At 40.0% G+C, this 15,372-nt stretch overlaps 1 protein-coding gene across 1 annotated transcript in view; it reads right to left on the minus strand.

The window, feature by feature from the left end:
• Positions 1 to 6,724: 6,724 nt before the first annotated feature.
• slc49a4 (solute carrier family 49 member 4) overlaps positions 6,725 to 15,372 on the minus strand; it is a gene marked incomplete at its 5' end in the record, with an annotated part of 45,548 nt that continues 36,900 nt past the window's right edge. Inside the window, one exon of the mRNA XM_084420621.1 lies at positions 6,725 to 8,513. Within this exon, the coding sequence (XP_084276747.1) occupies positions 8,398 to 8,513 (116 nt within the window). The 3' untranslated portion in view covers positions 6,725 to 8,397. The remainder of the gene's footprint in view (positions 8,514 to 15,372) is intronic.

The following is a 15,372-nucleotide window of genomic DNA, read 5'->3' on the forward strand; positions in this document are numbered from 1 at the left end:
CGTAACATGAAACTTTAAAACAGAAGAAAAGGGAGACAGAGAACAGAACACGAGTCACTGTTCAAAGTTTTCTTCACTAAATAAAGCAACTTTGTCCAGGAACCATCAGAAAATGTGCTGTTAGTTTCACACATGTGAACCCCTTCTAATGTCTGAAGGGGTTTTCATTTACCATTGCAGCAATAAAATCTCTAATTATGTAATTTAAAAAGTAAAAACGTAATACATTTTTTTAATAATATTGAGTTATTTTTTACACATACCAATTATGACAAAACATTGTCACTCTCAGAGATGAATAAACAGCTTGAACTGAACTTTGAATCAAAAAAAAATATATATAGCCTATATATTTTTTAACTATAGAGAAATGAAATCGAGAAACACAAAACAGTCACTCCTTTAAATCACTGTATTATTATTAGGCAATATTGTGTCTAATAAAACCTAAAACATGTGGTAGCCGACAGCTTGCAGGGTTGAATATGCAATTCATGTACTAAGTGTACAGTAAGTCGCTTTGTATAATGAGCTACATGATTAATTATGACTGGCACCATCTCCTATGTGCTCCAACCTGACAGGTGAGCAGCTGTTGTGGCTGTTCTGCTATGCGATTCGGCAAGGACAGGTTAATGGAGCTCCGATCCTCTGACATCTCCATTCAGTACTCTTATGATTGAATATATCAAAGTCATAACCGCTGACCTGTCTGGCTCCATCGAGCCCATGTAACTGCACAGGTCCCCTTTCTGCAAGCTGCTCTCTCACGTTTATGAGGGAACAAAACAATAATCCAGATGTCCATTAGCCACCCTGTTACACATGCAGAATCCTAAAGCCGGTGTGTCGTATCCCAGTCTTCGAGCTGAAGAAGCTGGATGCGCAACGTTTGAATAATATCAAGCCGCAAATCTGACTTGTGATGCAGCCTGGAATCCAAAATCAGACCATGTTCGTTCATTTGTCCAGAGGAGAATTGAGTCTGGTTTCTCCCAAGGCTATTTTTCTCCATCTCTGTTACCTGATGAATTTTGGGTTCCCTTCCACTGTCTCATTTGGCTTGCTTAGTTGGGGTTTTAAGGACATTTAATATTCAGTAATATTATCAATTTGACAACACAGACATTATCGCAAGATGAGAAAACTTGAATTGAATTAAGCTGGAAGATGACTTAGCTGCTTTACCTGAATCGAATCCATTTCATAATTGACACATTTTGCAACATCGACACTGACTGAACCGAACTGACTCTAGCTGAATGACGACACTATTGTCACCTGTACATCTGCATTGAACTTGCCTCATAATTGATTCACTTTACAGTTATTGAACCGAACTGAATCAACACTGAACTGACCTGAGTTTAATAATGACTCTATTGTCTTTAATTTGAACTTGTCTCATATTTCATGAAGTCTGCATCATTTTTTTATTTACTACTGTGAAACTGTCTGTATGAAGCATTATATAAATAATGGTAACTTGATACAGATGATTCATGTGTGCATTTTATCAGCATGTGTTTCATGGGAACCCCTGACCTTAGCTTTTTGCTAACAGCTTTGAATATATAATGGTCTTAAAACAATGCATATTAAGTTTGGTTTACGCCATTGTAGCCAGCTTATGCCAGTCAGCTTCCTTCATTAGTAGAGCATGGCTGTCAGAGCAGAGGTGTTGTGGGATTAAAATGAGATGAGTGCATGATCAAAGAGTCCGTCACTCTCCCGACCGCTGCGTTTCCGCTTGCCTGGATCTCTTAATTGCTTGAAGTCTCGAGACATGCTGCTTTGGTTTAGCCACGTCTCCGCACATTAGAGCCGCACAACTGAATCCAAACACGCCGTCTGCTCGTTCCATCTCCCGTCTGGTCTTGGAACGAAAGTCGCTCACCTTGATGAGATTCAGCCAAGTAGACTCCCCATCCAAACATGCTCACTGATTATCATCAAGCTCCATTATGTTTTGTTGGACTTTGCTATTGATTTGCTGGAAGTGCGGGTTCCATGCCTAGCTTCTTATTCAGCAGGCTATCACAGTCAGGGCTGGAACGAGATGGCTGGTAATGCCTCTGTGACCATGTTGCGCACATCCCTGCCAGCCATCTGGTGCTTACTGCAATCATGTATCCTTAAAGTCACTGCAATGCACTGAGAAATCTCTACAGCTTCTCGAAAACAGTCACTTTTATTATTGTTTCGTTTATCATCTTTATTTGGTATTTCCACTATTGCTTGTATGCATAATTTAGTTTTGATGTCATTTGATGTTACATTTATGTCTTATTTTTATCATTTTATTATATGATTGTACAGGACATTGATCAATGCTCTGCTGTTTTAATCATGCTTTATAAATAAACAAACAAACAAACAGAACAGAATTATTGTTTGAATCCTGTTCAACACATTTGATCATTGTTTGCTATATCCAGCAAAGTAAACGAGATGGTCCTCACTGCAGAACACGAAATCCAGGGGGAGGAGTTGGATCCAGATCCAACTCCTCCCACCTTACATATACCTAAACCTACCCATTTCCACCCCCTGATCCCTACACCCACCCCTAAACCTACCCATCTCCACCCCCTGATCCCTAAACCTACCCATCTCCACCCCCTGATCCCTAAACCCACCCCTAAACCTACCAATCTCCACCCCTAAGATCTGGATCCAACTCCGCCCCCTGGATCTCGTGTACTGCAGTGAGGTGCTACTGAAGTAAACCACGTTAGATGATTCTCACAAAAAAAAAAAAAAAAAAAATTCTGCAAGCTTTTTTCAAGGTAAATTTAAGTGTCCTCATATTTTTTTCCAGAATACACAATGTATAGCCGAGTGCAGTACAGTGCAACAGCAAATAGCTTGTTTACCTTTTATACAGGTCAAGTTGCGATACCGAACAGGAGATGCCAAAAAAACCTAAACCTACCGCATAGACCTGAGGCTACCTAGCCTACTGTTCAAGGATCCATTCAGAATTATTAAACACAGCAACATGACAGATAAAAACATTATCCAGAACGTGTGTGGAAACAACGTGAATGTACTGAAAAGTGTCGGTGCGTGCATAAATACAATGTGTGATCACTGATCACTGAGAAGTGCGTCGCGCACATAGCCAACATGGTTTGTTAGCTCATCAATATAACGGGCTCACGTGCTTACTGTACGACTCCTGTACGTCACGGCAATCGTCTTTATACCTTGATTGCAATCCTTTAGCCTAGTGAGACGCTGGTTTGCTTTCTCCAGGCAAAAAACGTAGTTTGCGTATCATCTGGCCATACAGCGGAGGGATGTTTTGACGTCATTCTGTCTATCTGTATTTCCCTCAGAGCGATGCGTGAGCGCGCACGCTCTTCAGAAATAATCACAGAATATGACAGACACGTGTTTTAAAGAGAAACACATTGGAATGAATAAATCACTGAAAACGCAACGTGAGTAGCCTATCTATTCTCTCTGCCATTTGTGATGTATTCAGCCTGGCTTTCTTTTCATTAGCACTGTTGAACTGATCGTGTGAATGAATTCGCTTATTGGATCATTGGACTGGACACTTTCCCGGAGTTTAGCGGCTTAAAAAGATCTGATGTGGTGACAAACAAAGATGCGAAATCGGGAAAATGATTTTAAAGCGTTAAGTATTTTGAATTATAGCCTTGGGCTACATTAATGTTGACAAATACCAATTAATTTTCGTAAATTAAAATAAAAGCGGAAATAAAGTATGAACATTAAGGCCTGTTCACACCGGGACGAATTTCGCGCGCGATATTCGCCGACGTTTAACGCCTCGTGACTAAACAAAGGGCGCCAATGTGAGTGTGCACACCGACGCGAAAAACGCCACGCGTAAAAGCGTCATTTTTAAAAAAACGCCTCGGGTTCGTTTTTTTGGTTTGACGCGCCGCGTCAAAAACTATCCGACCAATGAGATTGGCGCTTTTGCTCACGTGTCTGGAGCTTCTGAAGTTACAGTAAAACACAACTTGGGGGCGCTCAAACACAAAACGGTCTTGCCGAGCACACATACAGGCGAAGAAGATAGCGTCTACACTGCTGGGAAGAAATAAGACGAGGAAGATGCAAGGCAAGATGAATGTAGAGCTGCTGGCCTCGTTGGTGTCGGAACATAAAGAACTAACGTTATATGACAAACGCGACTACAAAAATCTTGATAAAAGAGAACTGTTATGGAGTGGTATTGCAGAGTAAATGGGCCTTGATGGTGAGTTTCATTTTACTTCATTGTCTTTCATGTACATAGGCTTGTAACTTTTTCCCACGAACGTTTGACAATCGCGCCATCTAATGTCAGGGAATGAATTTACATGTTCACTCGGCTCATCGTCAGCGAAAATCGTTTGGGTGTGAACACAAAAAACGCGTTGAAAAACGCTGGCGAATAACGCGCGCCGATATTCGTCCCGGTGTGTACGGCCCTTTAGGCTACATTAAACAAAATTACAATTGCCTTGACAACTGACAATTTGACAAATGCGACCTAGAAAAGATTTGGGATTAATAGGTACAACAACCATGGTGTTCCAGCGAGCTGTGTAGGCCTAATATAAAACACAGTCAACATTTATGGTTTCCTTTCGAACGGTCAGTTTTGAAGAATAAACGTGGTAGACGCTACTTGTCCGTGCAAAAGTCAAGGCAATGATATGCAGATGAGAGTTTTCACACTTTGCGATGAGAGGACGTTTTGTCCCATTAGGCTACTTGCACAAATCAAGAGTCTCTGATATTCTGTTCCATCCTTCAAATTTAATTGGATATTTTTTTACCTGTTTTATTGTCAAATGTGAAAATTAAAAGTTAGATCATTAAAAAAAGTTACTTACATTACTTTTAATATTCAATATTATTTAACTTTTTTTTAAAACTTCTCCATCCAAGTGGATGCTGCACACTGGTGGTGGGTGAGAGGAGACCCTCTTTATGATTGTAAAGCACTTTGGGTGTACAATAAGTACATAGTAAAGCACTATATAAATGCCTCATTCATTCAACTTTTGAACATGTTAATTTGTGTAAATTCATTTCATGCTAAACAGGCTAAATATAAGAATTGTACAGTTTCTGCAAGGGGTGTGTAAACTTATAAGCACAACTGTAACTGGTGAAACCGAAGTCAACATCCCTATATTTTTGTTTTCTATTTATTTGTATTTTTCATAAGACAAGGGTTCTGAATCTGTCGCAGAAGAAGTCCGCTGGGAAACGTCTTGCCGGAAACATGAAAGGGCATACAGAGCATGCGAGGACTGAAAGCTGCAACAGAAAACAAATCAATGGCTATAAAAGTGTCACCTAGATTGACAGTGAGCACTGTTTACAACAGAGTGTGCGTCATGTGCTCAAGAACAGGAACCATGGCGGAACAGAGCGCATGGAGGGGGGGAACAAAGCCAAAATGGATTTTATGAAATTGCTTGTCACTGAATGAAAACACCTGTTAAAGACAATCTTCTCCCAGGAAACCTGTTGCTGCTGTTGTCAACACTGAAAAGTAACACTTGAATTGGAGGCTTTTTTTATGTGCTGAAAATTTGACGCGACAAGCTTAAATGATCCTTTTTGGTATTCAGTTATGGTGGGATGAAGAAAGGGATCAATGTTCTTTCAATGCTCTGACAGCAGTGCTGTGAAACAAAAAACAACTTAAGAAGCTTCAATACTTCATTCTTTGAAAGCGGAAAGGGTGAAAAAGTACTAGGCCTACTTTAAAAAAGGTAAAGGTATTAAAACTTTAAACTTGGTATTCACTTTTTCCGTGTCTCTAAGGATCATTAATCCACATAAAAACCATCAGACCGATTTTAATGCGAAAGCATAAACAAGGATGAATGCAAAGCAATTTTATTTAGCGTTCACATAATTGCAAATTGTTGTTAGTTTCACACAAACCTAAAAATACTGCGACAGACAAGTAGATAAATGGCTCATTCTATATTTGTGGAGACAATAAATAATATATACACATAGAAGTGAAGTGTACTATTAAATAAACGTATAATATAATTGCACATTTATACACATAATCATATATTATGTTTTTTTTATTATATCTATAGGCCTAAATATTAAAATAGTATTTATTTTAGTTTTCTATATCCAATATATTTTAAATATTATTATTGTCAAGGTTTTTAAAGCCTATAACTCATATAAGCCTATTCAAGTTAAACATAAATAAATGACTTTTAAACTGTTAGTTCCATGAAAATTAAACTGTTAATCGAAATTTTTATTATGAAAAATGAACACTGGCAAAATTCATACAGAAAGTTTATCAGATGAGAAGAATAATCTATAGGCTTGCATGCAAACCGCAGGTTTTTTGGCTGGTGTACCGCACAATATGCTAAACACATACTTGCTGTGTACGCCCACTCTCAATCCTGGTGTCATCTATGATCTCATGCTTTGAAGGGTGTGGGGCAAAATCCAAAAATATGACCTCATACATATAGATGCCCATGATTACACAAAAAGTTGTTTCCTCGAAGGAAGGCAGCATTCTGTAATGGCTGGTTAACACTGCCAACATTTCAATCATTGTAGTATTTTACAACGCCTTCGTACACGGCTCATTAATCATAATTTAGAGTCAGAACTATTTGTTTTATAACTGTTATTTTCACGGTTTCTCATTACATAGAAGCCAGGTCAACATCTCGATGACAGAGAGGAGAATAAGACATGATTCCATTTTAAAAACATCTTTTTAATAAGGTGCTAAAAATCTTTGACATGTATTTGCACACGGACAGGAACACGAACGCCCCTCCTGTGCCACTTATCATTAACATTACAGTGACAGAACAGAGCACAAGCACTGACTTGGCACGCACATCACAGTGGAGAGGAGGACAGAACAAAGGTCACTGTTAATTAAGGCATGTTCACAGGTAAAAGAGAGAACCGTTCTGTACAGAGAAACACGGAAAGTGATTCGCAAGCAGGCTTTTCCCAGAGGAGAACAGAACTGTGTGTGTCCAAAGTTCTCAGTTGCAAAGCTGTGGAAATGTGAGGGCTGAAAGAATTCAGCATGTCCATGAAATGCTTTTCCTTTCCACCGATAACCGTCAATCAGTTCCACTGAAGTCAATCCTAAATCCAAGTCTCAAGCCACCAAATTTCACCTTTCACAGGACCTAATGCGATGAAGTAGTCTAGATTCAGATGGGCTCCATTTTTATGGTGATGCTGAAAAATGCAGGAGAGAACAGACCAGTGGGTTCACGGGTCATCCGACAGGGAGAGGGAATATTGCACTCGTTGATGCATGAGGTTGTGCCACAAATCACGAAAGGCTACCGAACATGGCCGTTATTGCTGGTGTTTTACTGTTCCAGCAGTCTGTAATGCCATGTTTAAAACAGTCAGACATAAAAACCATTAACAATCCCTTACAGTCAATATTAGTGAATTAATCCCTAAAATGAGTTAATAAATTACATTTAAATGCTCTTAAAACATAATCAATTGCAAACAATTCTGTAAAAAAGCTCAAAGGCTTGTGCAACAGACACCCACTGTGCGCATGCTACAGCTAGAGATGAACACAAATGGCTACCTTAACATGAATATAGATCTCTCATCTCATAAACCACAACCTCAGACGTTTTGAGGTAACGCGACACAGAATCAGACCAATCGCTGTAAAACGATTAGACTCCACAGTGGAGTGAATAATCCTTTGCATAATATGGGCTGATAAGGAAAACGAGAAGACTTGAGGACCACGGCATATGCCACTTATTGACAGACCTATCACAGGTCAATTAAAGCTTGGATCCCACAGGCTATTTACAAGTGACACTACAGCTCTAAGAGGTCCCCGGTCCACAGACGGCCATAGCTCCCGCCAGGCGGCTAATTGAGCTTGTCTATAATTATCCATTACACTCCCATTAGATGTGGTGAGAGCACTAGAGGAGTCATCACCATGGGGCACTGCCAAATCCACGAGAAGATCCGCTTGTGCTTGCATCTCTACGCAATAAATGTCCCTTATATCGTGACAGTATGTAAACACATCATTTCCATTGATCATTTAAAAAAAAAAAAAAAGAGGCAAAATAAAAATATATAAAAGGGATGCATTCAGAAGGCAAAATGTCCAAGTCAGTATCTACACTTCTTTCCTCCTTAGTCAGGTCTCAGTTTCTACTGTTAGTTATGATGCTAACACAATGCACCGCCATCACTGCTGATCGTATATTTCACAATTACAACATCTTTCAAAAAAAAGCACTGATCCATTAAAGTGAGCAACATGCTGTGTGCCCTTTCTGTGCACTCTGCTGGAATACATTGTCCATAAAAAGTCAAGCCTTCAGTCTTCTTCAACGGGAAAAAGCTCACTCGGTGTGCTCAGACAGAGACAAAGACGTCCAAATAGAGGCGGTCGTACGATTCCCTGAAGAAAAGGAGGAGCAGGAGACTGAAGATGCAGGATCCTGTCAAACACCAGTTCAACCAGGACAGCTCTGAAAAACAAAATAGCAAGGTTGACTGAGGTTAGCGATGACAGTGTTAAGAGCGCTGGATACCACGTACATCAATGCATGATAGAACAGACATGGAGTTTATCATACTTTTGGAAATAGCGTTTTTTTTCCCCCGCAATATTCATCGAAAATAAATAAATAAAAGCTACAAATGTTTACAGTCTTTTTCCCCCACAGCATGGCATTCATTAAACACAGCTATTCTAGGCATCTTTTCTTCACGTTTGTAAGTTTCAGGTAAGTTAAAGGGGTCATCGGATGCAAAATTCACTTTTATATGGCGTTTGCATATAAATGTGTCTTTGCAGTGTGTGTGGACAACCACCATACAATGAAAAAAATCCATTCACTCTTTTTTTAATCCTCAAAAAGCCTAAACACTCTCAATAATCAAGCCGTTTGGATTTTCTGATCAATATGCGGTGGCGGATTAAGACTCGTTGGTGCCCCTGGGCACTGACACCTAATGTTCTGACGTCAACCCAACTTTCATTTCCAACAAAAATACAACGTCTGTCCGACGTCGGATGTTGACTTCAGTCTGACGTTGGGTTCCACCTAGAGTTTATACAACATCAGGAAGATCGGACCCTTCCTATCAGAGCAGGCCACACAACTTCTTGTCCAAGCTCTTGTTCTCTCCAGACTGGACTATTGTATTGCTCTCTTAGCAGGCCTTCCGGCACGTGCTGTCAAGCCTTTGCAACTAATCCAGAATGCAGCAGCGAGGGTGATCTTCAACCAGCCGAAGAAAGCCTACGTCACACCTCTCTTCATCAGTTTGCACTGGCTGCCAATAGCCGCTCGCATCAAATTCAAGGCACTGATGTTTGCCTACAAGACAACCACTGGCTCTGCACCAATATACCTAAACTCGCTAGTTCAGACTTATGCGCCCTCCAGAATCTTGCGTTCTGCAAGTGAACGACGCCTCGTGGTGCCATCCCAAAGAGGCACAAAATCACTCTCACGGACCTTTTCCTGGACTGCTCCCAGCTGGTGGAATGACCTGCCTATCTCAATTCAAACAGCTGAGTCTTAAGCCATTTTTTCATCAGCACCTGACCAATTGCTAGCACTTACCTTTTCTATTCCATACTATTCTATTCATTTTGTTTTTCTGTAAAAAAATCTAATAAAAATAGCTGTGTATTGTGCTAGACTAACTGAGACTTGTTACAGTACTTGTATAATTATGCCCTCTTGCTGGTCTGATTGCTTCTATTGTTCTCCTCATTTGTAAGTAGCTTTGGATAAAAGAGCCAGCTAAATGATTAAATGTAAATGTAAAATAAAACGTAAAAACTCACTCGTTTACACACTGCCTCTTTCTGCAACTTTTTTGCAAAGTACAAAGTGAAAGTGCAAGGCTGATGCTCTGTAGTGGATTCACACATACATGAGCGTCGCAAGGCAGTTTCATTTCGATTGAAAGGACGCAAAACACGCAAAAACCGCACTCCCAGAATCTGTATGGTGCGTTTCCACTAGCCTAGCGCGGAGCAGAGCGAGCGTTTTCAATTAATATAGAAGTTTAGCTTCACGCTCACACGCGAGCTTAAAGCTCAACTTCCATTTGGAATGAATTGAAAACACTCGCTCTGCTCCGTGCCAGTGGACACGCTAGTGTAATATGGACGTTGAAATAAAAAGTGTGAAGTATTGAATCTGGCGGTAGATCCCGCGTCCACAAAAAAACATACACAATAAGGAAAATAATAAACTTTCACCAAAACATTCAGGGAATTTTTAACGTTCTGATGAAAGGGTATAATATAGTAGCCTGGTAATACCAAACTCTGCTACTTCGCTTTGCTTCGTAGACGGAGTCTGGCATGGCATAATTGAAAAGCGTTTTCTTTCTCGGGGGGAGGCGCTTGTCTGAAGTTTAAAATCATTGGTTCCCGTAAGCCAATCACATAACGTTTGGTTATGGCGTGTGTTATGCGCATGCTCAGCCGCATCTAACTTCCACTGTAAACACATGTAGTATGATGCCAAAACAAAACCATCGAGCGAAATACCGGAGTGAACATGGCTGTGAACGACTTTTGCAGATTATGTGAAGTAAATCTACGCATCCACGGTCCAATCAGTGTCTACGTCACGGCTCTCAGCACGCCCTCTGTTCGTTGATTGGCCGGCTGTTTTCAGGCCGGAGGAAAACGGAAAGCTATTACGCTGTCTCAGACTGAGTACAGAAGCGAAATGAAATTGAGCGGAAGTAAGAAGTCTGACGTAGTCAGGCTAATAATATAGGCCTAAAAATGCAGAATCCAGAAATACGTTTGAGAATGAATCGCTTGTTTTAAAAGAGAAAAATATATTTGCGTGGTGCCCAATGGGCACTTGCCCAATTGCACATATGGTTAATCCGCCTATGGCAATATGATGTCATATTGCTCATGCTCCGCCCACGACCACTGACGGACTGTCCCATATTAGCATATTTCCTCTCTCAGCCATTTGTATACTGTCCACCAAGGCAGGTTGCCATGGCAGCACTTTACGTGTCTTGTGTCATACATGCTCCATGGAAGAGAGGGGTGGGGTTAGCAGTTGCTCATTATCATTTAAAGAGACATACACCGAAACGGGTCGCTGTGAACAGAGCTGTTTTTGAGGAGGTAAAAAGGGTGTTGTTTTACCCAAAGTATGTTACAAACTTTACACGAAGACCCTTAAGAATCATCCCAACTTGTCGGATGCCCATTTTTGTGGAAAATGGGCATCCGATGACCCCTTCAACAAATATAAATGTGTTTGTTTCTTTTTTTTTTTTAGTACCTAGAAAAAATCTATTTAGTAGTACCTTAAAAAAAACTAGCATCCAAGGATTACTGTGGTTAGTGATGACAGCATTTAGAGCACTGAATACCATGTAGCCTACTTCACCGAAAGATAGAATGTTTATCATAATTTTATAAACACAGTAACATATATATACAAAAATAACAATGCAAGCCTACTTGGCCTTAAAAGGTTAGGTATACTTGTAAGGTACAAGAAAATAATGCAGATTTTTTTCACAGCTTAGCATGCAGTACATTTTTTTTCCTAAAGGCAAATTCCAGTCATTTCAATAGGAGTAGTCCACACATTCAGAATTTTGAGCAGGGGTAAAACATTTCCACAAGAATTACAGAGCTGCAAGTGGTTACAAACAGCAATTCACATTGACTAAATGCAGTTGGCACTTACAAACTTTGAACATAAAAACAGATATCACAGCCCTTCATTTCCTTTTGACCAAACCATATACATGGTCATGCTCCAATAATCAAAGGCAAATAAACTACAAAAACAAAATATACTAATAATTGTTTGAAATACATCAGACTGTGTGAGATAGCAGACACACACAGATTCCCACAGCCGCTCTATCCCTTTCATTGGGCAGTTAAAGTTACGAGAGGTTTTACATAAGGTTGAAGTTTAAACCAGCAACAGAATCATTTCACACACGCTGTACATGAATACGAAGATACTTTTTAAAGGACAACACTGAAAACTGCATGCGAGAGCTGTGCAAACACATTCAGAGTACATATACTGCAGTGAGTGATTCAATAGATGAAAGCCTCACACCAGCTGCTGGGGCTCTGATAGAGCGCTGGGTTGAATATAACATAAACCAGGTCAAACACACAGACCCTCGAGGACAAAGGAAAGAGCGCAACTTAATTTAATAGAGAAGTGGATTTCAATTTCAAGGCGTCCCGTATCCAGATAACAGGTTGATCAATTGCCCCTGAAGTGAGAGCTGCAATCGATGGCAGAAGGTGAAATGCATGCTGGGTCAGCTGCTGAGCCCATTTGGGATAAATGATATGATTTAGCCATGCAGCACAGTCAACACAACCAGGTACGGCGGACGATAGAGCCACGTCGACTCGAAGAAATGGGAAGCGGGGATTCTTTCCAAAAGCCCCCTCATTAATCAGGCCTTACTAGCCCTTCAGCTGCACTTGGTCTAGCGGCAGGTTAATGGAGTTGTGTTTATCTGGCTATTATGTCTGTGCTGCACGCCCAGAGAGAGGTAGCATCACCAGGCAGGATGTCTGCAGCGCATGTTAATGAAGAGAGCGGCTCGGCTCAGGTAATCCAATCAGACGCCCCCCCAAAAATCCGCGAGTCGTCAACAGTCACTCTTTCCAGCGCTAATGGAAGGCAGAACTTTGGACAGAGCGGCCCAACCTCTCCCTGAGGCAGCACCGCTATGAAGAATACAAAAGAAGTTGGTTTAAAGGATTCGATTTCTCCCTCCTTCTCTCACAATAATAGGGCCACAGCAATTATATCCTGTCTGTCAGTTTACACAGCAGTCAAACTGTTATGTTGCATTTCCTTCCTCTTAATACCTGACGGCAGAATGCAGAGATGTTGTTATTAAGGGTGCAATTTAGCCTGTCTCTTTCCTGCCATCGTCTCATGGGCTGTAATGTGCTGAAAAGGCCACGGTGGAATGACAGCGTAAACAGGCCACTCACCGTGACACTCCAAATCTCTTACATGCGGAGCGCTGGGACAAAAGCTAGGACAAGGAGGGAGGGATGCGAGGAAACATCCTACAGCCGCCGTCTCACGTCGTGACCGGGCGGCCCAATGTCGTCTCACTCACCCACAGGGCTCCTCACTTCCTGTCAAGCGAGCTGGGGTGTCTGAGATGGTCCTCTTATTGCTGTAATTATTCTTAATCGTTCCCCATTCAGCTGGCAGACTGATGGCATATTTCAGATCGGTTTAATGTCTTGCTCTGGCCCCAAGCAGAATCAAGAGAGGATGACTGACAGTTTGTAGGCTCTGTTTTCTCCTTATAAGATTAAACCAGTATTATATTTTGCAGTTCTGAGTTTGATTTGTTTACCTGGTTTGCTCTGGCAACACAGTCAAGCTGTGATTCTAAATATACATATGTTAAAAAAAGAGGAAAAATGATGTAAAAATAATAATAAGACAAATTAAATTAAACAAAAACAAAAACGAAAAAAAAAAAAAAAAAAAGATATATATATACAGTGCTATGCATAAGTTTAGACACCCATACTAAAGTTGACTAAAAAGAGGAATAAAAAAATCATCTTTTGGAAACTGAACTTAATGCCTTAATTTAAAAAATTAGGAAAAATCCAACCTTTAAGGACACCAATTTTCTTTGTGAATGAATAATGCATCGTAAATAAATAAATGTTCTTCCTTAAAATACAGGTTGCATAAGTTTGGACACCCCTATGTTAAATTCCCATAGAGGCAGGCAGATTTTTATTTTTAAAGGCCAGTTACTTCATGGATCCAGGATACTATGCATCCTGATAAAGTTCCCTTGGCCTTTGGAATTAAAATAGCCCCACATCATCACACACCCTTCACCATACCTAGAGATTGGCATGGTTTTATTTCAGTTAGCCTAAAAGCTAGTTTGATTTGCATTGAGAGATGATCTTATGGAAAGTACCCCATGCCAATCTCTAGGTATGGTGAAGGCTATGTGATGATGTGGGGCTATTTTAATTCCAAAGGCCAAGGGAACTTTATCAGGATGCATAGTATCCTAAACAAAAATTTTAAAAAAATACTTAAAAATAAAAATCTGCCTGCCTCTATGGGAATTTAACATAGGGGTGTCCAAACTTATGCACCCTGTATTTTAAGGAAGAACATTTATTCATTTACGATACATTATTCATTCACAAAGAAAATTGGTGTCCTTAAAGGTTGGATTTTTCCTAATTTTTTAAATTAAGGCATTAAGTTCAATTTCCAAAAGATGATTTTTTATTCCTCTTTTTAGTCAACTTTAGCATGGGTGTCTAAACTTATGCATAGCACTGTATATATATATATATATATATATATATATATATATATATACACACACACATACATGCACTATATCTTTTTTTCTTTTTCTGTAGAGATTACAAATTAACTTTAAGTGACAATGTCTAAAACTAAAATGAGGAAATCAGCATGCACAATTAATATATATGCAAAAAGATACAATAAAATATTGCTTGATCAACCACATGGTATAGTACAGTATATGTGCATTATAACATAATATTTCATCCCTTGATGAAACTTGATTTTGCTGAAGGTTTACCTTCACAGGCAATTGAACGCGCTAAATCGAATGCTGCAAAAAGAGTTTAGAGCAGGCATACCCCATCAGGAAGTACACACTCCGGGTCTCTACAAAAGGTTACTGGACCCTTAATTTTATTATTGCCATTTGACAGACGGGCCACCCTCAAACAGTAGGTGACATGTCCTTTACTAAGCCACAATCAAAAAAGGCTGAATGTTCAATCTTTACCAGCTATTCACAGCTTTCGGATTTAAGGGTGAATGAACCAACCTTGCCAATTTAAATGGCCAGCTGGGAAGGACAGCAATGGTCACTCAATGAAGCACATCCCTTTCATTTCATTTTAAAGTAAATACAAAGAAAGTGTAAGAAAATGTGTGAATGTGTCATCTGTCACAGGCAGGTGCTATTCTTAAAAGCACATCAATACAACCTTGGGTGGCTGAAAAAAAGAGGATCTGGAAAATAAAAGAACATCGAGGCAGGCTCAGTATAAGAGGAAACAGGCCATTTTCAATGCACATTGAAATCTACACAATAATTCAGATCTATATTAGCAATGAAATCAAAAGAAACAGGGTAATTACAACAAGGTAAACAACAGATCTCTGTCAGGACTCAAGCTTCTTCTGAAGGCCGTGACACACCAAGCCGTCGTCAAAGAACTAACGGCGACAAAAGTCGACTTTGTTGTCACCTCGCATCAGCTGTGTCTGGGCCAAAAAGCTGCACTTGATCCCACCGCATAGA

Source organism: Rutilus rutilus (genome assembly GCF_951802725.1).
Source record: "Rutilus rutilus genome assembly, chromosome: 10".
In the NCBI taxonomy this organism is placed as follows: Eukaryota; Metazoa; Chordata; class Actinopteri; order Cypriniformes; family Leuciscidae; genus Rutilus; species Rutilus rutilus.